The sequence below is a fragment of the Physeter macrocephalus genome, chromosome 1 (genome assembly GCF_002837175.3).
Source record: "Physeter macrocephalus isolate SW-GA chromosome 1, ASM283717v5, whole genome shotgun sequence".
NCBI lineage: Eukaryota > Metazoa > Chordata > Mammalia > Artiodactyla > Physeteridae > Physeter > Physeter macrocephalus.
The window spans coordinates 89848484-89872455 of record NC_041214.2 but is presented as its reverse complement, the minus strand read 5'-3'; the positions used below and the strand labels follow the sequence as shown (position 1 = coordinate 89872455).

Here is a 23972-nt window from a genome sequence, read left to right as displayed (position 1 = left end):
ACTGACAAAGGATTAGTCTCCAAAATTTACTAACAGCTTGTGTGGCTCAATATCAAAAAAACCAAACAACCCAATCAAAAAATGGACAGAAGACCTAAATAGACATTTCTCCAAAGAATCATACCTCCTACACTGTTGGTGGGAATGTAAATTGGTACCGCCACTATGGAGAACAGTAAGGAGATTCCTTAAAAAACTAAAAATAGAGCTACCATATGATCCAGCAATCCCACTCCTGGGCATATATCTGGAGAAAAACATGATTCGACAGGATGCATGCACCCCAATGTTCATTGCAGTGCTGTTTACAATAGCCAAGACGTGGAAGCAACCTAAATGTCCATCGACAGATGAAAAGATGTGGGAATTCCCTGGCAATCAGTGGTTAGGACTCTGCACTTCCACTTCAGGGCGCACGGGTTCAATCCCTGGTTGGGGAACTAAGATCCCACAATCTGCGTGGCATGGCAAAAAAAAAAAAAAAAAAAGATGTGGTACATATATACAATGGAATGTTACTCAGCCATTAAAAAGAATGAAATAATGCCATTGCAGCAACATGGATGGACCTGGATATTATCATCCTAAGTGAAATAAGCCAAACAAAGACAAATATCATTTGATGTCGCTTATGTGTGGAATCTAGAAAAAAAAATGATACAAATGAACTTATTTACAAAACAGAAACAGACTCACAGACTTAGAGAACTGAGCTTATGGTTACCAGGGGAGAAGGGTGGGGGGGTGGGGATAGATTGGGAGTCTGGGATTGACATGTACACACTGCTATATTTAAAATAGACAACCAGCAAGGACCTACTGTATAACACAGGGAACTCTGCTAAATATTCTGTAAAAACCTAAATGGGAGAAGAATTTGAAAAAGAATAAGTACATGTATATGTATAACGGAATCCCTTTGCTGTACACCTAAAACTAACACAACATTGTTAATTGACTATATTCCAATATAAAATAAAATTTTTTAAAAAAAATTGAAGAACAAAATGATAAACTGGACACAATTTTCTATTATGAAGCTAAGGGAAAGAAAGAGGTAGAAATTATGGGAGAAAAATTTAGAAACATGAAGTTTAGAATGAGAGGCTCTAACACTCACCTAGTAGTGTTAGAAAGAAAATGGAGAGAATCGGAGACAGGAGTCAGATGATGTCTGAAAATTTTCAAGAATAAAGCTATATTCTCAGATTAAACAAGCAGAGCAAGTTCTGAACAATGCAAATAAAAGTACTAAATCCAACCTAGCCACATTGGAATGCATATCATTATAGGACATGAAAAGCACAGGGAAATATTAAAAGCCACCAGAGAAGGAAAACCATTAGATAGAAGACTTTTCATCAGCCACAGGACATGCCAGAAGACAATGAAATAATACCTTCAAGGGGGTGAAGGAGTACCATGACCTCTTGGAAGAAATACAAAGGGTAAGAAAAAATATAAATGATGAAGGATGAAATGTATTTATCTCACTTGCAAAGATTTTTACATATGTATTTCTATTTTTTGTGTGTGTGATGAGAACCCTTAAGATGTACTCTCTTAACAACTTTCAAGTATACAATTGTATATTTCAAGTATAGTATCGTTGCCTATCACCACCATGCTGTACATTAGAGCTCCAGAATGTATTCATCTTATAACTGTAAGTTTGTACCCTTTGACCAACATTTCCCCCTTCCCCTGCCAATCACCACTCTACTGTCTGTCTCTATGAGCTTGGCCTTTTTAGATGCCACATATAAATGAGACATGGCATGTATATCAGCAACAGCCTACTACCTCTAACAAAAGAAAAAGTGTTCAGAACCAGAAATAACAGGCCGGATTAATCCATCAAATCCTGTACCAGTGAATATCATGTGACTCTTCCCAGGAACACTATTTCTATTACTCAGAATAGCAATTAAACAGTTCTTTAATCTGATGATTAAATTACTTTTTTTTCTCTTCTTATGGCAGCCCTGGTACTACTTACTTCAGTTCTGGCATTTCTGGTTCATTCTAAGAGGGGAGGGGATAAGTCTAGGATTTTGATCCTTTGGCCGAAACATCTGGAGCAGGAGGAGGGACAAACCTCAAGAAAGTCCCATGAAAAACTGGTTCTCTTCTGAGATGTCCTGCACAGGTGGTTAAATCACTCCTCCTGACTCCCCCATCTCCCCAAAACTTCCCGGGGCTACTGCTGCTGCTTCCACACCACCACAGGAGAAAAAAACCTAACAGAAGGTACCATTGAGAGAGAATGCTGGACTTTCTCTCCACACGAGCTGAAGGAAAAGAACAGACAAGGATCACAGACAGCAATTACGGAGCCAAGCATGGAACTCAAACTGAGACAGGAAGACAACAGTACAGCCATTTTGGAAAAGGACCAAGGGAACGACCTTGAGAAAGCGGGCTTGACAGGCCAGAACAGCACCTAAAAGCTTGGGCTTCTGAGACAACAACCAGAGATTCACAGGAGTAAAAGATTAGCTCTATCTCTGTTCCACTGACGTCTGTACGTGGTTTCCAAAGGACAACAGGGGAACCATAAATCCGCCACCTAGCAGAATTGCCGAACTCCCAGTTCCCTGAAAGATATAGATAAAAGCTTGACACACGTTCCTAAGGTGTTTTAGCAGGAAGCAGGCCCCCAGATGAAAACTGCTGACTGCGGGCACACAGACCCCAGACTGCTTGAAACCTGAAGGTTGAAGATGTTCCCAACTCCACCTCCATGCCAGCCAATCCAAGAACTGAGCACAAGCTGCTCAGGCACCCTGTGGCCTCCTCCCTCACACTGCCTTTAAAACCCCTTCCCGGGAAGTCCTCGGGGAATTGACCCTCTTTTCCACCTTCTCTTTTTGCACAAGCTGTCCTTTCAATAAAAAGCTTTGCTTGCCTAAGAGTCTTGTGGGAGCAATATTCGTTTCTATGGTATTGCTGTCCAAGAATCTGGAGAGGGCCCAATAACAGAACCAGTGAAGCAGCCCAGCTGGGAGACGAGAGGGAGTGGTAGGGACTGTGGCAGCCAAACAACATGTGGGACAAGGCTGGCTTTACTAGACCTCCTAGTTTTTTGAGAAAACCTAAAATCCTGGCTATTCTTTGTTAAATCTTTTATTTTTAACTGTTGGTAACTAATTCACAGTGCCATTAAAACTTAGGAAAGCAAACAAAGCACGTGTACAGGCTGAATCAGGAACAGGAACAGCCTGATTACATCCCCCCCCTCTTGCTCCGTTCTCCTCCAGGAACAGTGGGGAATCTCCAAGGATACCCAGGCAACCACACAGAGTCCACTGCCTGGATGCGGGAGATACATCTCAGCCTGCTCACTGAGCCATGCAGTGACTCCCCTTTTGTGCTGCCCAGCTTAGGGAAGAGAGATCTGTATAACTCAGACCTGATGTTTCCTTCCAAACTCCCATTCTTTCACCGGATTTCCTGTCTCCCAAGCAGCTTGTCAGCGTGCCTTGTACTCACTGTCAAAACTTCTACTGTCTGCAGTTGGGTCTGCCTTCTAGGGCTTGGAGAAGTAGCTCTGAATAAGGAGAGTGTAATAACCTTGAATATTCAATGCTGAGGGCCCCGAGCCAGTCCTTCATCCTCTGCCAGCCTCCAATCTAGCATCTGACAGTTTGCCGATGGTCTCCAGAAGAATCAAAGTAGAGACATGCCCTGTCTCTCAGGAGACAGGACCCAACCAGAGGGCAGAGGTGAAAAGTAGCAGACAGAATCACTATTCCGGATGAACTGAAAAAATTTTGGGTTAAGATGCTGTTGCTCCTGGTAAGTAGCAGAACTCCAACAAAAAGACATGTGGCACTGGGATGCAGCTGAAAAGGGCCTTGGGGACAGGACCGAAGTGACAATAATGCCAGCAGCTACCTGTGGCCAGGAGGAATCTAAACCCAGCAAGTGAGGACACCTAGTGCCTCTCTGTGGCTAAGGAACTTAGAATCTCATTTGTATCTAAAATTTTTTCTTATCTTATGGTTTTTTCCACTGTTGTGTCATTGCAATCCCGGGGAAGATCTAAGTTAGCTTCTAGGAGTGTGTACAGAAGGGTCAGGAAGGATTCAGAGCATACAATACCAGCATAAATACCACCTCACCCCCACCCCCCAGTCCAACCCAGAGCTGGGAACTGCTGAGGCTGCCAAAGGGGAGACAAGAAGTTAGACAGGCTCAGGGGCTTACGAGCAGCCCTCTTCCCCTCAGGGGCAGCCAAGGAGACAAAGAATCGAAAATGACATCACAAGATGCCTGAATCCCTGAGTCACCACTTGAAGAAGAGCCGCCCCAGAAAGCAGCTCCCATCAGATTTTGTACAAGCAAGAAATAAACTTTCATTGCGTTGAGCCACTGAGATCTGGGGATTGCTTGTTACTGCAGCATAGCCTAACATTACCCTTAGGCAAGTGCCTAGAAGGGTGGGTGGTTTTGGAATGGGTATTATTACTCAAACTCAAGGAAAGCATCAGGGTGATTTGGTGTGATTTGGATGGGGAAAAAATAAGCATCATATTAATGGAAACAGACTCTGGAAGTAGTTCATCCTGATTCATATTCCAAGTCTACCCCTTACTATTTGTGTAATCTTTCTAAGCCTCGGTTTCCTCATCTTTAAAATACAGCTCACCGGGACCTCCCTGGTGGCTCAGTGGTTAACAATCCACCTGCCAGTGCAGGGGACATGGGTTCGATCCCTGGCCCGGGAAGATCCCACATGCTGAGGAGCAATTAAGCCCGTGCACCACAACTACTGAGCCTGCGCTCTAGAGCCCGTGAGACACAACTACTGAGCCTGTGTGCCTAGAGCCTGTGCTCCGCAACAAGACAAGCCACTGCAATGAGAAGCCCGCGCACCTCAACGCAGACCCCACTCGCTGCAACTAGAGATCCTGTGCGCAGCAACGAAGACCCAATGCAGCCAAAGATAAATTAATTAAAAAATAATAATAGGGGCTTCCCTGGTGGCGCAGTGGTTGAGAATCCGCCTGCCAATGCAGGGGACACGGGTTCGAGCCCTGGTCTGGGAAGATCCCACATGCCACGGAGCAACTGAGCCTGTGAGCCACAACTACTGAGCCTGCCCATCTGGAGCCTGTGCTCCGCAACAAGAGAGGCCGCGACAGTGAGAGGCCCGCGCACCGCGACGAAGAGTGGCCCCCACTCGCTGCAACTAGAGAAAGCCCTCGCACAGAAACGAAGACCCAACACAGCCAAAACTAAAATAAATAAATAAATAAATTTAAAAATAATAATAATAAAATAAATAAGTCAAATAAAATACAGCTCACTTCTAGAGACCTCAAAAGATTGCTACGAGATTTAAATGGGATAATCCATATAAGGTATGAAGTGCAGTGGGTGCCTGACACTTAGTAAGAACGTTAAGTCTTAGCTATTCCTCATCTAGCGATGCTTTGGGGCCTCACATGCCAAAGCCTAACCAAAGCTGAACATGGAAATGAGTCAAGAAAAAGTTGAAGGTTATCACTTCTTGTCACACTGCATAATCTTGCCATTTAAAAGAACACTTGAAAGCCCAGAAAGGAAACAAACCACCTTCACAAAGGTTGTACTGGGGAGTTGGAGGAAGTGACCCTCCACCTCCAATACACAAATGCACTAGGGCAGGGACCTATTCACCATCCCCTTTTCTCTTCCACTGTGCACAGCTTACCTCGTTCCCAGCCTCCCCGCTAGAACCCAGCTCTGTAGAGCAGAATGTAGGAGCAAAGGCCACTCTATCCTGGTCCATAGGATCCTCCTAGGAGCAATCCTCCAGGAATGATGACCTTACAAGCCACATGTGAACCAATGGAGCCTGGGACCCCAAGTCACTGCTTAGAGGACAGGTGTCCACTGATCAGGAGACCCATTTGCACTTAGGTTAGCAGAAAATAAATTTCCTTCAAGTTTGAGTCATTACATACTTTTGGATTTGCTCACTGCAGTAGTTAGAAACTCTTGTTCTCTAATAATTTCTCAAAATTTTTCTTCTAAAAAAATTTTTTTTAATTTTTAAAATATATTTATTTTATTTTATTTATTTTTGGCTGCATTGGGTTTTTGTTGCTGTGCACGGGCTTTCTCTAGTTGCCACGAGTGGGGGGCTACTCTTCGTTGTGGTGCGCAGGCTTCTCATTGCAGTGGCTTCTCTTGTTGCAGAGCATGGGCTCTAGGCATGCGGGCTTCAGTAGTTGTGGCACGCAGGCTCTAGAGTACAGGTTCAGTAGTTGTGGCATGAGGGCTCAGTAGTCGTGGCTCGCGGGCTCTAGAGTGCAGGCTCAGTAGTTGTGGCACACGGGCTTAGTTGCTCCATGGCATGTGGGATCTTCTCAGATCAGGGCTCGAACCCATGTCCCCTGCATTGGCAGGTAGACTCTTAACCACTGCGCCACCAGGGAAGCCCTGTCGAATATTTTCTAATTCAAGTACTTATGTTGGAAAAAAAAAAAAAAAATCACACCTATAAAGGGCAGGGTTTTCATTTTGTTTTGTCAAGGTAAGTTATAGTTATGTATATAAACAATAGGAACCAACTTTGATTCACTTATTCCAAACATCTCAGTCACTCCAAACAAGGAGAGAGTTTAAGCTGTTCTGCCTGCTCCCTCCCTGATCACCAGGGTCCATCACTTCCTGGGAACACTCTCTAAAATCTATTAATGTAGGGCTTCCCTGGTGGTGCAGTGGTTGAGAATCCGCCTGCCGATGCAGGGGACACGGGTTCGTGCCCTGGTCCAGGAAGATCCCACATGCCGCGGAGCGGCTGGGCCCATGAGCCATGGCCGCTGAGCCTGTGCGTCCGGAGCCTGTGCTCCGGAACGGGAGAGGCCACAACAGTGAGAGGCCCGCGTACCACAAAAAAAAAAAAAAAAAAAAAAAAAAAATCTATTAATGGAGAAAACAGTGCTGTGTCTGGCAGGTAGGAAAACAAATGAGCTAACATCATTGTATCTTTATGCAACCTTGTAACAATTTATTTCTTTGCAGGCAGAGGGAGGACAGAGCTGGATCATCATCAAATTTAACACCTTAGCCAGGTTCCCTCCCCGCACCCAGATATGACCTCCTTAAAGCCTTTCTTTAGGCTCAGTCTTCCTGCTGATCCATTCCCCCATCCTTGAATACCCAACAGAAGGGAAGCTGGTCACTCACCCAATGCACGGGTTGGTCTGGTACCTTGGCGCTGTGTAGGAGAAAGGAGAGATGTTCTTGTCTACAAAAGACCCAAACCCCAAGCGGAAGTTGCTGGTGAGTTTCCTCATCTCCTCGGCAAGCTTGGTGCCCAGGCTCCGAATGTTGTCCAAGTCATCCTTCATGGACAGAGAGAGGTCCATCAGGTAGTACAAGTCCACTGGATAATCCTCCACCTGTCGAACCTGCAGCTGGAAGGTAGTCTTGTCACCTGTGCCAACCGAGAGACCGTGCGTGTTAGAGGTCATTCAATTCGCTGGGGCTGAAGGGATGGGTTTTGCTTTCAAAGCTGGTCCACCTCTGACTTTTCTTTAGTGATTGTGTGCCTCTCAGAAGACATCTTTTTCACTCTGGAAACAGAGTGACCGAAGGGAATATGGGTGCTGAGGATGCAGCTAGCTCTAGGTTCTCCTTTCACACACAGGCCTCAGCATTTTTTAAGGAAACTCTTTAAGAACCAATCTCCTTAGTAGTGTTCTGTTTTCTCAGCAAAAAGGACCCTTAGGTAATTGGTGGGCAGTGAGCCAGACAATTCCACAGACACAAATTGGGTGAAAGTAGCCCACCAACCACATACCAACTTCAGAGAAAGGACTGGCCAAGATGGGAATGTGGCCAGGAGACTGTAAAGGTGCATGTGAAACAGAAAACAGGAAAGAAATTAACACAAGAAGGGTACAGACATGAGTAAGAACTGAGGTGGGAAAGAGATATGGGGACATATGTATATGTATAACTGATTCACTTTGTTGTAAAGCAGAAAGTAACACACCATTGTAAAACAGTTATACTCCAATAAAGATGTTAAAAAAAGAAAAAAAAAAAGAACTGAGGTGGGGAAGAGAGATGTACAAGGCAAGGGAGACTGGGAAAACAAAGATGGTTACTTAAAATACCCCCAGAGGGTAAAAATGTTTATGCTTATGCCGGGCCACCTATTTCTGTCTCCCTAGCCATTTCTCAAACGATCGTATTTAGTTCTCCAGCATATCTGACATCACAGACACAAATCATTATTATCATAAATTATATGTATAAATACAGAAAGACATGTTCCAAATTTTAGCACCATCGAAAAGAAAAAGAAGAAAAAGAAAAGAAACACTACTAGATTTGCCTACAGCTACAAGAAAGAGAAAATAACTTTTGGTTCTATAATAAGCAGTCAACAGCCAAAGGGAAAAGAAATTGATTCAGAGGAAAAGAACAAAGAAAAAAAAGGCAGTGTCTGGCAGGCGTGGCCTCTACAAGCTAGCCCCACATGGTGTGCAGAAAGGCCCAAACCAAGTCAGCGCAGTAACTGGAGGACGCGTGCCAGGATGATGATCCTTCATCATTCATAATCTCTAAAACCACACTGTTCACAGACAACTTCAAGTAGTGAATTTTACCCGGTGATCCTATCTGTCCTCAGGCTTGTTAGCCTCTCAGGGGCACCAAGAGATGTCCTTGAACTCTTCGGATAGAACTGTCCACACACATTTGAAATCCGGACGTCCTTTGTGTGTTCAGAGGTGCAATGGAGAAGGTGGCCTCGTTCCCGCACGAGGGTCCACACCTCATCTGCCCACAGTCACGTCTCAGAGGAATCAATCTTTCACCTCGAGCTGACAACCAGCAAGCTGAAGCCTTCTTGAACTTGCAGGATAGGGAACCCAGTGCTCTGTGCTCCCCGCACCTCCTCCCACCCCAGACGAGGCATACTTCATCAAGAAGATCTTAGTCCAAGTTCCAGCTCTGACCCTCAACTAGAGGTGCAACCCGAGCCTCCATTTCCTTAACTGTAAACTGGCAATAACAACGGCACTACAGCATTAAGGCTATGAAGCATTCATGTAGGAAGGAGTGTTCTGTAAGCAGTGAAGGCCCGCCCAGATGAAGTATGATTATTATAATTACCATGGTAGTCTGAGTGACAGAGCCAAGCCTGCTTCCCCTGACTTGTCCTTGCATGTGCTGCTCTAGCCTGATGATGGATGTAGTTTGGGTTGCCTGTTGGTACGAGCCTATTTTTAAAAGCCACTGGAGTCTGACTCAAACAGAGGAATGTTCGAGACTTCTTCCAGAATGAATTCCGGACTGCTACAATATCTGTCTCTGGTTCCCATGTCCCTGCACAGGGCCCCTCCCATCCCTGGATGCCACATCACAGTGGGGGAGGGGCGGGAGGGCCTGCGATCATGTCCCCTCTGTCCAATCCCATGACGTCTTTACAAGGTCTCCTGTATTTTGTTACCTGTGCCCTTCCCCCAAGTTCCCAGGTATACCTTCTTTAATCCAGAATCCACTTCCACCTTTTGGGGGATTATGAGTAATTACAGATGAACACTTTAGGACCAGAAAACAGGGAACTAGCTTGGATTCAGGGAGGCTGGGAGGCACCCATGGGAGGGAAGTGGACACTAGCCTTGGAAAGCAAGAGCTGGGTTGGAATCCAGACCTCGTCACCAAGAGCTCAAGACCTCAGGCTCCTTTCAACTTGCTGCTCAGTTTCTGGATCAGTAAAATGGGGAGGATACTAATTATTGTGGGTATTGAGGAGACAGCATATATAAACACCATACAAATGCTTCTACACAAGAAAAACTTCGGCCTCAGTTCCCCTGAAAGTCAATTATTAAAGCAATTTCCTGTGGGGCTAAAAAGAGAGACAGAACATTCTGCCAAAAACTTGAGTGTGAATGGCTAATGGCCTTGGGTACTATATTTAACTCCAAATTTTCCAGACATGAAGGCAAAGAGGGAAACAAGATGTGATACATAGGTCTCTTTGTATACTAAGAGGTTATCTATTCTGAAGTAAGAAATATCTCATCATTAAATTCTAAGAGAAATTGATCACTAAATTGATCACACACACACCTCCCCATAGGGAGGCTGCAAATGGTAATAAAAAAAAAAAAATTTCTTTCCCAGTTTTCCAAGAAGGGAGGGGAATAATAAAAGGGGTAATATCATTAATGTTCAGAATGAGGGTTTATGGCTACCTTATCTATGCCAGATTTTAAATGCTACGAACTCCTCAATGGGCCTTGGCAATAATGGAATGTTCTGTCAGTGTAATAGGGAAGAACCTTATTATTCTACTACAAGTTAATCACTAAAGGGATGTTGCCTATAAGATTAAATTATACATACTGACCCATCTCTGGGAACCCTGCCTCCCAGGTAATGAGCATTAAGCTAAAATACCTTTGTTTAGCTCACAGGAAACATCCTGACCAGGCCTACCTGTGATTAGCTGCAAGAAGGAAGAAATTAACACATCCCCTTCCAAGTCTGGCAGGAACCAGGCCCTCACCCCCTCCCCTGTTAGTATTAAAGAAGCCAGAATTCTAACTCAGGGAAGATGGTTCTTTGAGATGCTAGTCTACCATCTCCTCGGTCTGCTGGCTTTCCAAATACAGTTGCTATTCCTTGCCCCAGCAACTCATCTCTCAATTTACTGGCCTGCTGTGTGGTGAGCAGTTCGGGCTTGGACTCAGTTACATCAGCAAATTTTGGAGGCACTGACATTTCTGGACCAGTTCTCAGCGTGGGTGCTAAGCACGGGAATTAAGCTACAGTGCCGCAACTCCCCCATCGAGGGAGCCCCCATGGTTAGCTGACTGAAGGTGAAGCTGCTGCTGCATGCCAGGGGCACCCTATGCCAGGAGAGGGTCTGGGGCACGTTCTCCATCTTTGGGTACACTTCCGGAACCATGCACACTCAACAATACCTCCAGCCACCCAGTTCTGCACCACCCGAGACTTTATTATTATTATTTTTTTATCGTAACAACAACATTTCCTTTTTTCTGTTTTTTTAAATTTAATTTTGGCTGTGTTGGGTTTTTGTTCCTGTGTGCGGGCTTTGTCTAGTTGCGGTGAGCAGGGGCTACTCTTCATTGCAGTGCATGGGCTTCTCATTGCAGTGGCTTCTCTTGTTGCGGAGCATGGGCTCTAGGTGTGCGGGCTTCAGTAGTTGCAGCACACGGGCTCAAGAGTTGTGGCTTGCAGGCTCTAGAGCACAGGCTCAGTAGTTGTGGCGCATGGGCTCAGTTGCTCTGCGGCATGTGGGATCTTCCCGGACCAGGGATCGAACCCTTGTCCCCTGCATTGGCAGGCGGATTCTCAACCACTGTGCCACCAGGGAAGACCCCACCCGAGACTTTAAACCAGTCGCCACCTCCCGTGAGTCCAGGAGAGTGAGAGCCCGGCTCGCCTTCACCGTGGGCACTTGATCTGTGCCAGTCTCTGGTGACACCGCCCAGCCCATGTGTGTCCCCCTCCTCCCTCTCCATATAAGACCCCCTTACAGGGACTTCCCTGGTGGCGCAGTGGTTAAGAATCCGCACAGGGAACACGGGTTCGAGCCCTGGTCCAGGAAGATCCCACATGCCACGGAGCAACTAAGCCCGTGAGCCACAACTACTGAGCCTGCACTCTAGAGCCCGCGAGCCACAACTACTGAGCCTGTGAGACACAACTACTGAGCCCACGAGCCACAACTACTGAAGCCCGTGCGCCTAGAGCCCGTGCTCCGCAATAAGAGAAGCCACCACAATGAGAAGCCCACGCACCGCAATGAAGAGTAGCCCCTGCTCGCTGCAACTAGAGAAAGCCCACGTGCAGCAACAAAGACCCAACGCAGCCAAAAATAAATAAATAAATAATTTTTTTTTTTTAAAAAGACCTCCTTACAGGCTCATCTCCTCCTGTGGCTGCAGCCCTCCTGTCTGGAACCATCCCCCATAACCTCCGCCTCAGGTCAAGCAGCAGGATCAGAGAAATAGGATAAAGCAAACCCCAAAGAAAACCTGATCAGGGACTTCCCCGGTGGGCCAGTGGTAAAGAAACCGCCTCACAATGCAGGGGACGCCAAGTTCGATCCCTGGTTGGGGAACTAAGATCCCACATGCTGCGGGGCAATAAGCCCGTGCGCCACAACTACTGAGCTCACGGGCCTCAATTAGAGAGCCCGTGTGCCACAAACTACAGAGCCCAAGCGCTCTGGAGTCCACGTGCCACAACTAGAGAGAAGCCCACACACAACGAAGAGCCTGCACACTGCAACGAAAGATCCCGCGTGCCTCAAAGAAGATCCCACATGCTGCAACTAAGACCTGACATAGCCAAATAAATAAATATTTTAAAAAAAGAAGAAGAGAAAAGCTGATCACCTCACATCTGTGAGGAGGAAGCTTCTCCTGCAAGCAGCCCCTCCCATGTCCTGCTGGGTTTTCCTGCTTCCAATGCACCCAGCCCCAGCTGTATTTCACAAAGAATTCCTGCCACTGCTGGGTTCCTAAGTGTAGATTCTCCCACCATAATCAATATCAACCAGCTTTCCCTCCGAAATGTATTTTTTTAATTAATTAATTTATTTATTGGCTGGTTGGGTCTTTGTTGCTGCACACGGGCTTTCTCTAGTTGTGGTGAACGAGGGCTACTCTCCATTGGGGGCGCGGGCTTCTCATTGCAGTGGCTTCTCTAGTTGCGGAGCACGGGCTCTAGGCTCCCGGGCTTCAGGAGTTGTGGCTCGTGGGCGCTGGAGCGCAGGCTCAGAAGTTGTGGTGCACGGGCTTAGTTGCTCTGCGGCATGTGGGATCTTCCTGAACCAGGGCTCGAACGCATGTCCCCTGCATTGGCAGGCGGATTCTTAACCACTGTGCCACCAGGGAAGCCCTGAAATGTATTTTTAAAGGTTTCTTCTGTCTTCCCTTCAATAAAAAGTGAAAAGTGAGCTTTTTCCTTAGGAACATATACCAGATGACAAACATTACCAGAAAATGAAAATAGAGAATTCTAGCAACAACTTTTGGGTTTTTTAAGATTGATTTTTGTTCAAATATTAAGACAAAGTAGTGTCTCAACAGATAAATACTCCTGCTATCCCCAATATAAGTAGTTTTTTGATTCCCTAGAATTATACTTCTGTGCTAGAAATTGAAAGAAACATTAAAATCAGCTATGTTAAAAATGGACTACAGCTGAACAGGGAATTAGGGGCCTAGTGCACAACTTATAAGACTTATCATCCAGCTCTCTGTTCACTGCAGCCGAAGGCAATTAGTACCCAGAATTAAATCCAGACCCAGAACCAAAGAACTACCTCACTGGCCGCCCTGCTGTACCAAACACCACTCCCCACCTCAGAATTCTGACACTTGACAGATGGAACCATCAGAAGAGTTACTGGCCTTCACAGCATCTGACCCCAAGCAATTAGGGCTTGGCACTTCTAGTTTCCTTGAAAATAATCTTATCTTAGTTCAGGCTGCTATAACAAGTACCATGGACTAAGTAGCTTACAAACAACAGAAATTTATTTCTCACAGTTATAAAGGCTGTAAGTCCAAGATCAGGCCAGCGTGGTCAGGTTCTGGTGAGAGCCCTCTTCTGGGTTTCATACTACAGACTTCTTGCCGAAGGGGGGAAGCACCCTCCAGGGTCTTGAGGGTTTTTGGGTTTTGTTTTGAGAGCACTAATCCCATTCCTGAGGGTTCCACCCCATGACCTCTCAAAGGCCCCCCTTCATTTCCTAATACCATCACATTGGGAGTTAGTTAGAATTTTAACATATTCAGTCTATAGCAAAGCACTATCCATCCATCATCAAGTCTTTTTAAGTGTGCATCGTCAGTCTGGGTATCAGAAGCAATACCTAAGTCAGGTACCTGCCATCTCCAATCAGAACGTGAGAGAGGGGAGAAAAGCAGCATAGATAAGGGCTGGCAGGAAGCCCATATCAAAAGCAACCAATCACCTGTAGTTTAGTTAACAGTATGAAACCCAGGTCAATTTCCTGGCTTTGACAACATACTCTGGTTATGTAACATGTTATCATTGGGAAAAGCTGAGAAGGGTACACAAGAACTCTCTATTATTTTTGCAACTTCTTGCAACTCTAAAATTACTTCAAACTAAAACATTAAAAAAAATTTTAAGCTACCAATCAGAGGTCATTTTTTAACAGGCTAAGGGATTGAGGCAAATAAAGACTTAAGTAAACCTTTTCTAACTGTTCCACCTTTAGCTTTTTACCATTTCAATATGCTTTAAAGTTTACGATCTTTCTTAAGGATTTTATACCCTTTGTTAAGGTTTTTTTTAAGATTGTTATCCTGACATACAGTTTCCAGGACTGGAAACAAAATGGAAAACATGATCTTCTGTTTATACAAAATCTTGCTTAAAGTTTGGCAGTTCCTGAAAAAGTTAAACATAGAATTACCATATGATCCAGCAATTCCACTCCTAGCTATATAATCAAGATTACTGAAAACATATGTCCACACAAAAATGTATACATAAATGTTCACTGCAGCATTAGTCATAATTGACCCCAAGTGGAAACAGACCAAATATCCATCAACTAAAATGTGGTGTATCTATAAATATACAATGGAACATTATTTGGCCATAAAAAGGAATGAAGTCCTGATACATGCTACATCATCAATGAATCTTAAAAATATTTTGCTTAACTGAAAGAAGCCAGACATAAAAGACAACATATTATATGATTTAAATGAAATGTCCAGAGTTAGCAAAGCCTCAGAGATAGAAAATAGATTAGTGGATGTCAGGGGCTGAATACGGCGTGGAGGCAGAGGATAAGGAGTGACTATTAACGGGTACAGGGTTTCTTTTCGGGGTGACAAAAATTTTCTGGAATTAGATAGCGGTGATGTTGTAACCACCTTGCAAGTACACTACAAACCACTGAACTGTATACTTCAAAATGGTGACTTTTACAGTATGTGAATTATATCTCAATTTAAAAAAAACAAAGCAAAACAAAAAATTCTGCTTAAAGTAGAGGAAAAATTTTCTTTCTTTTTTTTCCAGGCTTATCCTGGAACAATTAACTTTGCCTTGGTGAAGTATTGTGCTGAAGCTTATCCTTGACTAGTCTGGCATAAGGCTAGTAAAGTGCTATACTTCATTCAATAAATACATATTATGAGGTACTGGGGAGCAGGGCAAAGGAGGAGACAGGAAAGCATTTCTAAACATACACAATGGAAAAACCAATCTTTAAATACCTGAATGCCGGGCTTCCCTGGTGGCGCAGTGGTTGAGAATCCACCTGCCGATGCAGGGGACACGGGTTCATGCCCCGGTCCGGGAAGATCCCACATGCCACGGAGCGGCTGGGCCCGTGAGCCATGGCAGCTGAGCCTGTGCGTCCGGAGCCTGTGCTCCGCAACGGGAGAGGCCACAACAGTGAGAGGCCCACGTACCACAAAAAAAAAAAAAAAAATACCTGAATGCCTTCCTGAGTGACGGGGGCATTACCCTGAATAAGTACCTGCTTGGTAAACTGAAAATGTTGTTAATTGCAACAGACCATTCTCCCCTTTCCCCAAATAAATACCTGCTGTTTGACTGTCCTTCTCTTTATAATTACTGAAATTTTCAAAATTTGAAGAGGCATCATTGGCTTCAAGCGTTTCCATATTTGAGAAACATGTTCACAAGGTTCTAGACCTCTAGGTATTCAGATTATCATCTGATCTCCTCCTAGTCTTCATCTCTACAGACTGAAACACCCTCACAGCTTGGCTGTGTCTTCACAGGGCAGCCAGCCCCTCCTTCACCTTGACCGCCACAGCAAAGGGCTCTCCATCACCGCACCTTCCGTAGGACCAGAGCTGCACACAGCACTCGCATCATGATTTTGTATAAACACAGAATCATGTTTCCCATTTATTTCCAATACTGGAAACTGAATCATAATGCTTAGCGAGAGATTTGACTATACCAAATAAGACTGATTTCTTTCTTTAACTGAGTATATGTTGAGCTTCATGCATAAATAAGCATTGTGCATAAACTTCATGAGAACTTTGAGAACTCTGCCCAAGGAGGGTGCCCTCACTCAAATCACTTCTTTAGGGGCTGTTTTAAAAGCCAGTTGACAAATCAAAGCAAACAACAGTCTCTCTGCCTTAGAGCCACACCTGAATTCTGATTTTGAAAACTGGAATTGAAACTGTGACATCTCTGATTTTGTGTGACCTCCAACTCTTCCCTAAATTAAATCTACCCTAAAGAATAAGGATTTGCCACCATGAAGAATGTTTCTTGGAGAGAGCACCACAGGCTCAGAGTAATTCTAGATGAGCAGTTCCAAAAATAAAAACCTCCCTTGATGAAGACCCTCAAACTATAACTCTTCTGGAGGTGTTAATTTTGGTCCTTGTTTCCAAAAATTAAGTGAAAACAGTAAACAATAATAAATACATTGTTAGTATATGAAAAATATGAACACATAGACAACGACAGAAGATCTAGTAAGAATGAAAAATACTGTTAAAGTGAATGACTTTAAGAATTTTCTTGAAGTGACTGTTACGCTGTTATGTTAAAAAGGAAAATACACCATTGATATTAGTCGTAACCATTCTTATCATACACTGTGTTCTGATATATTAATAGTCTACAACAACGCCTACGTCCCCTTCTAGGTCAGAGCCCTTGACCCTGACTCCACGTGGGGAGAGGCATTCATCTTCCCCCCGGAGGACACCATCGGACATTGGCTCACAGAGAGCTTCCTCTTCTCTACCCACTCACACAGCTTTGTAAGGGCTCCCTTCTCTCTCTCAACTTGGAATCTCACTAAACAAAGGCGAAGTGTCCCTTCCAGTAGGATGACTTGTGAAAACAGTTACTTCAGCTAATCCCAGCACTAATCCCTGGGCCATCCAGCAATTTATGTTGCCCTATGCCACTTATACCCTTCTTCTGTTTCTTATTTCCAAGACAATCCAATAAGCAAAATAAAACAGTTCTCAAATACACAGTGACCCAGAGTTCTTTCTAACGACAAGAAGAAGAACAGGCAATACTAAGAGCTTAAGACATACAGGGGCTGTGCTAGATCCATTTCTGAGACATGAGAATCTCTATCCAAATCTAAATGTGACTGACTCTAAAATCTGCATCTTTGGCCATTACTCTTTGAAAACAATAATAAAAAGTTCTTCAAGTGCATTTATACAAAAAGTCTCATTTAAGCCTCTGAACAGGGCTGTGAGGAATGAAGATGACAAAGACCCTGAGATGCTAAGGAGTAGAGCAGCTTGCCCAGGACCCCCGAACTAGGAACACAGCCAGAACCAGAACCTAGGACGGCCAACTAGATCCCTCATCTTTCCACTTACCCAGCCGCCCTGAAGTCTAAACAAACCACCTGGAAATAGTTATTGCCAGTGGTTTCCTAGACAATGAGAAAGAAGAAAAGGCTAAAAATCAATGGGATTTGGGAAAAGAATCTGCCTTCTCTCAACAATGTGATACTTTCTAATTTGGCCACATTCACATCCTCCCTTGACATCGCAAGGGACCTAATATGTAGAATACAAAACGACAAAAGTGGTGAGCTAGAAACAACCATGAGTTGTGCAACCACAAAGTCTCAATATTGAGTCAGGTTTGCTGCTCTGACTGGGAGCCTTTGAGCACATAGCTCCTCAGGTGTAAAGTTACATCAGCTACCTTTGGGTAGGTCAAGTAATAGGCACAGAGTAGGTGTGCAAAAACGGTCAGTTCCCTTATACCACAATCAACTCCAGGGCTGGCAGAGGCTCCAGGGTCATAAAAAAAAAAAATCTCTACTCTGCAAGTTTGTCCCTTCAGAATGCCACTGATTCAAATGGAATTTGCTGACAGGAAAAAATACTTTCTCCTGGCAGTAGCACGTTCCCTGAGAAACTTGCATTAACTAGGGAGTAAACGTACCAGCATCCTCCCACGAAAAACAAGAACATTATTCACAGTAGTCAAAAGGTGGAAACAATCCAAGAGTCCATCGATGGGTGAATGGATAAACAAAATGTGTCTATACATACAACGGAGGATTATTCAGCTTGAAAAGGAAGGAAATTCTGACATGTGCTACATCATGGATGAACCTGGAGGATGCTACACTAAGTGAAATAAGCCAGTCACAAATGGACAAATATATATGTGAGTCCACTTCTATGACGTACCTGGAGTAATCAAATTCACAGAGACAAAAAGTGGAAGGGTGGTTGCCAGGGGCTGGTGGGGGAGGGAGTGAGGGGTTAGTGTTTAATTGGTACAGAGTTTCAGTTTGGGATAACAAAAAAGTTCTGGAAATGGAGAGTGGTGACAGTTAGACAACACTGTGAGTATACTTAATGCCATTGAACTACACACTTAGAAATGGTTAAAATGGTAAATTGTACATTACATATATTTCACAATTTTTTAAAATAGCAAAGATACTCTGATCATCCACAAAGGCCTTGGACTCTGCTTCCTGGGGTCTGGGCCACACCTCACCATTGCCCCCTCCCTGGCCCGGCTCATCTTTCCACCATCTTGAACAGGTCCACCCCAAGGGCACTCACCGGGCCGCAGGTTCACCGTGACCTCCTGCGGTGTCATCTGGATGACATCTGACCCCACTGGGCTGGAGCCCTTGCTGCTGAGAGGCAGGCTCCGCAGGACCTGGGTGCTGCTGACCGGACTCTCAAACTCGCCGCCACAGCCGTTCCTGACCAGGTTTGCCTTCAAGTCGCACCGGGAGGTGACCGACCGCAGGCTGCCAAAGTCCTGGAGGTGTGGAAACAGGGGAAGAGGGCAGGAGGCGGTCAGAGCAGCTCCAGGACATCTCAGGCTGTAGACTCATCACCACCCTGCGACCTTAGACCCTCTACATTCCATTTCCTAAAAGTGGACAAAACAATAACTCCCCCAAGTGTCTCACCAAGCATCATGAGAATTAAGTGAGGTGTCAGATGTGAAAGCATTTTGTAAGCTGTAAACATGCACAGTAAAAATGTTTGGTCTCGTTATTTTTTTTTTTTTTTCCAAAAAAGCAAAACTTTAATTTGCTGGTGCCAGCAACTATTTACATATCATTTACATTAAATTTACAATTATTTACATCGTGTTTATATAGTACTAGGTATTATAAGTAATCTAGAGATGATATAATGTATACAGGTAGATGTGCCTAGGTTATATCCAAATACTACCTCATTTTAAATAAGGAAGTTGAGCATTCTCAAATTTTGGGATCTGAGGCGGGTCCTGGAACCAATCCCCCTTGGATACGGAGGGATGACTGGATTCACAAAATTGTGCAACCATCAGTATGATCTAATCCCAGGACATTGTTATCCTATTTTTTAATTCACATTTTTGGACAAGATCAATCTCATTAGGCTGACTGGGGAACAGGACTCCTTGGGCCTCAGTGGTTAGATTAAAGACATGAATGGCTCCCGGGTGCACTGTTTCGAAGCTGTGTCTGGGGCAGGGGGCATAAATTGAAGCTTGTCCTTGTTACTTCTGTAGCCTCCTTTCTCCGTAGCCCATTTGCTTGTTAGTCAGGGGTGTGTGTACATCCGGGTGCTGGATGGATTCAGAGTCTGGTGTCTCCCAAGTGTACTCATTCATCTGTTAGTGGCCCAGGTCAAGGCATTTTGGTGGCATGGGCCTCACGCTGTCCATACACATGAGGACATCGAGGCTTGGAGAAGCTAAGCAATTTGCCAAATTGAGGCCGGGTGACAGGTGCTTTCTGTCCTCGATTTTCTCACCCGTCTGGGCAGTGGCTGCTTCCCCCCGCAAGGAACATTTTCTCCCAGTGTGAGCCTCATGAGTCTCACGGGGCCGAGAAGACCTTCGCCGTCAGCTTTGTGTCTGGGCGCACGGGCCACAGAGCAGTTCGTCTCCCAGGTCCAAAACTGGTCGGACTGGGTGGGATCTACGGTGTGTGGGCCCTTTTCCTTTTCAGGTGGAGGAGCTGCAGTCACCCGGCCTGTCTGGAGCGAGTTGACTCGACGGACCTGGGGCCTGGTCTCATTATTTTAATGGTCAAAAACGCTCCTTTAAAAAATGTGCCTGTCTACATGATAAGCAGGAGAAAATAAATGATATGGTCAAAAGTTACATAACTAAAAATTTTTGAAAGATACCATATAAGTGGCCAAGCAGTCATCAATCAGACAATCAAGAGTTAACTTCTTATTCAACATAGTTTTGGAAGTTCTAGCCACAGCAATCAGAGAAGAAAAAGAAATAAAAGGAATCCTAATTGGAAATATATCCTTCCCTCCTTTATCAAAGATAAGGTGACCATATGTGTGTGGGTTTATCTCTGGGCTTTCTATCCTGTTCCATTGATCTATATTTCTGTTTTTGTGCCAGTACCATACTGTCTTGATTACTGATAGTATACATAGAGAATCCTAAGGATGCTACCAGGAAACTACTAGAGCTAATCAATGAATTTGGTAAAGTAGCAGGATACAAAATTAATGCACAGAAATCTCTGGCATTCTTATACACTAATGATGAAAAATCTGAGAGTGAAATTAAGAAAACACTCCCATTTACCATTGCAACAAAAAGAATAAAATATCTAGGAATAAACCTACCTAAGGAGACAAAAGACTTGTATGCAGAAAATTATAAGACACTGATGAAAGAAATTAAAGATGATACAAATAGATGGAGAGATATACCATGTTCTTGGATTGGAAGAATCAACATTGTGAAAATGACTCTACTACCCAAAGCAATCTACAGATTCAATTCAATCCCTATCAAACTACCACTGGCATTTTTCACAGAAGTAGAACAAAAAATTTCACAATTTGTATGGAAACACAAAAGACCCCGAATAGCCAAAGCAGTCTTGAGAACGAAAAATGGAGCTGGAGGAATCAGGCTCCCTGACTTCCGATTATACTACAAGGTTACAGTAATCAAGACAGTATGGTACTGGCACAAAAACAGAAATACAGATCAATGGAACAGGATAGAAATCCCAGAGATAAACCCACACACATATGGTCACCTTATCTTTGATAAAGGAGGGAAGGATATACAGTGGAGAAAAGACAGCCTCTTCAATAAGTGGTGCTGGGAAAACTGGACAGCTACATGTAAAAGTAGGAAATTAGAACACTCCCTAACCCCACACACAAGAATAAACTCAAAATGGGTTAAAGACCTACATGTAAGGCCAGACACTATCAAACTCTTAGAGGAAAACATAGGCAGAACACTCTATGACATAAATCACAGCAAGATCCTTTTTGACCCGCCTCCTAGAGAAATGGAAATAAAAACAAAAATAAACAAATGGGACCTAATGAAACTTAAAAGCTTTTGCACAGCAAAGGATACCATAAACAAGACCAAAAGACAACCCTCAGAATGGGAGAAAATAGTTGCAAATGAAGCAACTGACCAAGGATTAATCTCCAAAATTTACAAGCAGCTCATGCAGCTCAATATCAAAAACTCAAACCCAATCCAAAAATGGGCAGAAGACCTAAACAGATATTTCTCCAAAGAACATATACAGATTGCCAACAAACACATGACAGAATGCTCAACATGATTAATCATTAGAGAAATGCAAATCAAAACTACAATGAGATATCATCTCATACCGGTCAGAATAGCCTGCGCGTCCGGAGCCTGTGCTCCGCAACGGGAGAGGCCACAACAGTGAGAGGCCCGCGTACCGCAAAAAAAAAAAAAAAAAAAAAAGAGTTAACTTCTGAGCTGTTCCCTCATCTACCATGCAGGCACAACCATTCTGGAGAGCAATGCGGTACCTTGTGATCCCTTGGTCGCCTCCTAGGAATTTATCACAAGAAAATTAACAAAAGGAAAGCAAAACTCTATAAGATATATACTGCATGTTCTTCAGAATAGCACAATCATAAACTTGAAGCCAAAATCCCTAAACCAGAAGAAAAATATGGTATATCACCTCAATAGATGACATAGCCATCACAAATAATTATGAAGACTAAGCAGAAATTTCAAAACATTTATATTAAGAAAAAAAATCAGAAAATAGAATCGTATCTGCATTAGGATGCCAAAGAAAAATAAAAAATTAAGATAGTTGAGGTGTTAGGGGAGAGGGAATAAAATGATATTTTTATTTTTCTCTTTATTGTTGTTTAAACAATACAGCCACATTGATAAGAAAAATCTTTCTTTTCTTCAGTTGGATTTAGGAGAAGGCTGTGCATCAGGATGACCCACCCTAGCTTGGGGCACTAGGAGTTTGGGCCATTTACTTTAAAATGAAATTATATACTTTGTTATTAAGTAGGATACCTGTAAGCAGTGATCATTTTCCAGTAAGGGGGTTTTCGATGGCAAAGCAAACCCATTCATTGCTGGATGTAGAAAAGAAGATCCCCTCTTCCAGCTGGTTGGACTGGAGTAATGGCTGGAGGAGTTAGATGCTCTCTCTTCCTCCCGCCACTGTAAACACTTTGCCAAAGAGCCTCAGATGAGTCAAGAGTCCGCTGACCGCAGAGGGACTCCTCTCCCCCTTCATCATGGTCTAGGATGCCCCAAGACCAGTCAGTGCCCACTGGGGCCTTTGCAACATTCAAGACCAAGAAGTCAAGAAGACTTTGCAGTATTTATAAGTAAGTAAAACCAAATGTGTTGTTCTGGGCCTCTGTGATTTTGGTTTTTCGTTTGCTTATAACTGAATGTTTTTGTTTTTGTTTTTTGTCTACTGAACTCTTGACATGACGAGAGATCTTGCATGTTAACAACCTCGGGACTGCACTGTAAATACAAATGGCTCCACAGACACTTGTGGAACAGGGTGAGAACAATGATTATTCTAGAAATTACAAGATTCCAAACCTGGGGTTTCTAAACTGGGTTCCGAACAGTCGAGCTTGGCTCTGATGAAGCAGTAAAAACCTCCCAGGGATAGGGGAAAGGAGAGGTAACTTCCTGAGGGCCTTACAAGTATGGGACTGCTGTCTTGAGCTGTGTGAAGCACAGGGTGAATTAGCTGTCCAGAGCTGAAAGGGCTTAGGAGTTCGCCTGCTCAGAGCTTACGTGGCTAGAGAATTTCTGAACTTCTTGCCAGCCTGCTGGGCCTTGCTGCCAGCTCCTCCAATTCCAAGGAGCTGGTTGTCCCCCACCCAGTTCTGATTGTCAAAGTGCACCTGTCTTGACCAGACCACTGCACATCCCCTCCCCCACACACACACCAGGCTGGCGAGGAAAGCATCTTCAGTCTCCCAGGAGCGAGGGAAACCCCTAACAGCCCTCCCCTTGGTCTGAAGCAGCCTGCATTCCACAGTAGACTAGCTCACAGAGCCAATCTGTTTCACCCTAAGCAGGAGGCAGCTACATGATTCCTCACCACAGCCTCAGCCATTCACGTCACCAAAATCATTCCCTAATGCCTGGACACCTTCACCAGCAATGAACGTCGTCCAAGCTTCCCAGTCAATCTGCTCAAAGGCCGTTTTTGATAGACAGTACCAGTCCCTGAGGGAGGACTTGTACAGGGCCACCTGCTGCTCAGGGAAGATGTACCTGCTGGGCTCCTCAGGAGACTTTAAGTCCAGAACATGCTTCCCAAACCTGAAGAACCGAGAGGCAGCCACAGAGTGCCAATTACAACCTTGTTTGTGTAGCTGGCTTTCCTGATTGTGCTCTGGGGCTTCTTTATTCTCTAGGATGTTAGGAGCAAAGCCCTCTTCATGCCCCTCATTGGTAACAGCTTTCCCTTCATTCTCCTTAGTAACATTCTTCGAGGTGGTGGCAGACCTCCACTCCAATGCACGTGGCTTCCGTGAAGTTTGCTGCACCAGCAGGAAAGGCCGTGAACTCCTATCACCCAGCTGCCAGCACGAGAACCACCACTGAGAACATTAAAACTGCCAGTTGCAGGATGACTTCAGAAGTGCCTACCACGTCAGCAATGTGACGGTACAGGGGGCCCACTT

At 44.4% G+C, this 23972-nt stretch overlaps 1 protein-coding gene across 1 annotated transcript in view; it reads right to left on the bottom strand.

Moving 5' to 3' along the window:
• ITGB5 (integrin subunit beta 5) overlaps nucleotides 1-23972 on the bottom strand; it is an 80573-nt gene that overhangs the window by 43384 nt on the left and 13217 nt on the right. The window contains exons 3-4 of the mRNA XM_028492927.2: nucleotides 18585-18789; nucleotides 7180-7429 (exon numbers count right to left, since the gene is read on the bottom strand). Coding sequence (XP_028348728.2) covers nucleotides 7180-7429; nucleotides 18585-18789 — 455 coding nt within the window. The remainder of the gene's footprint in view (nucleotides 1-7179; nucleotides 7430-18584; nucleotides 18790-23972) is intronic.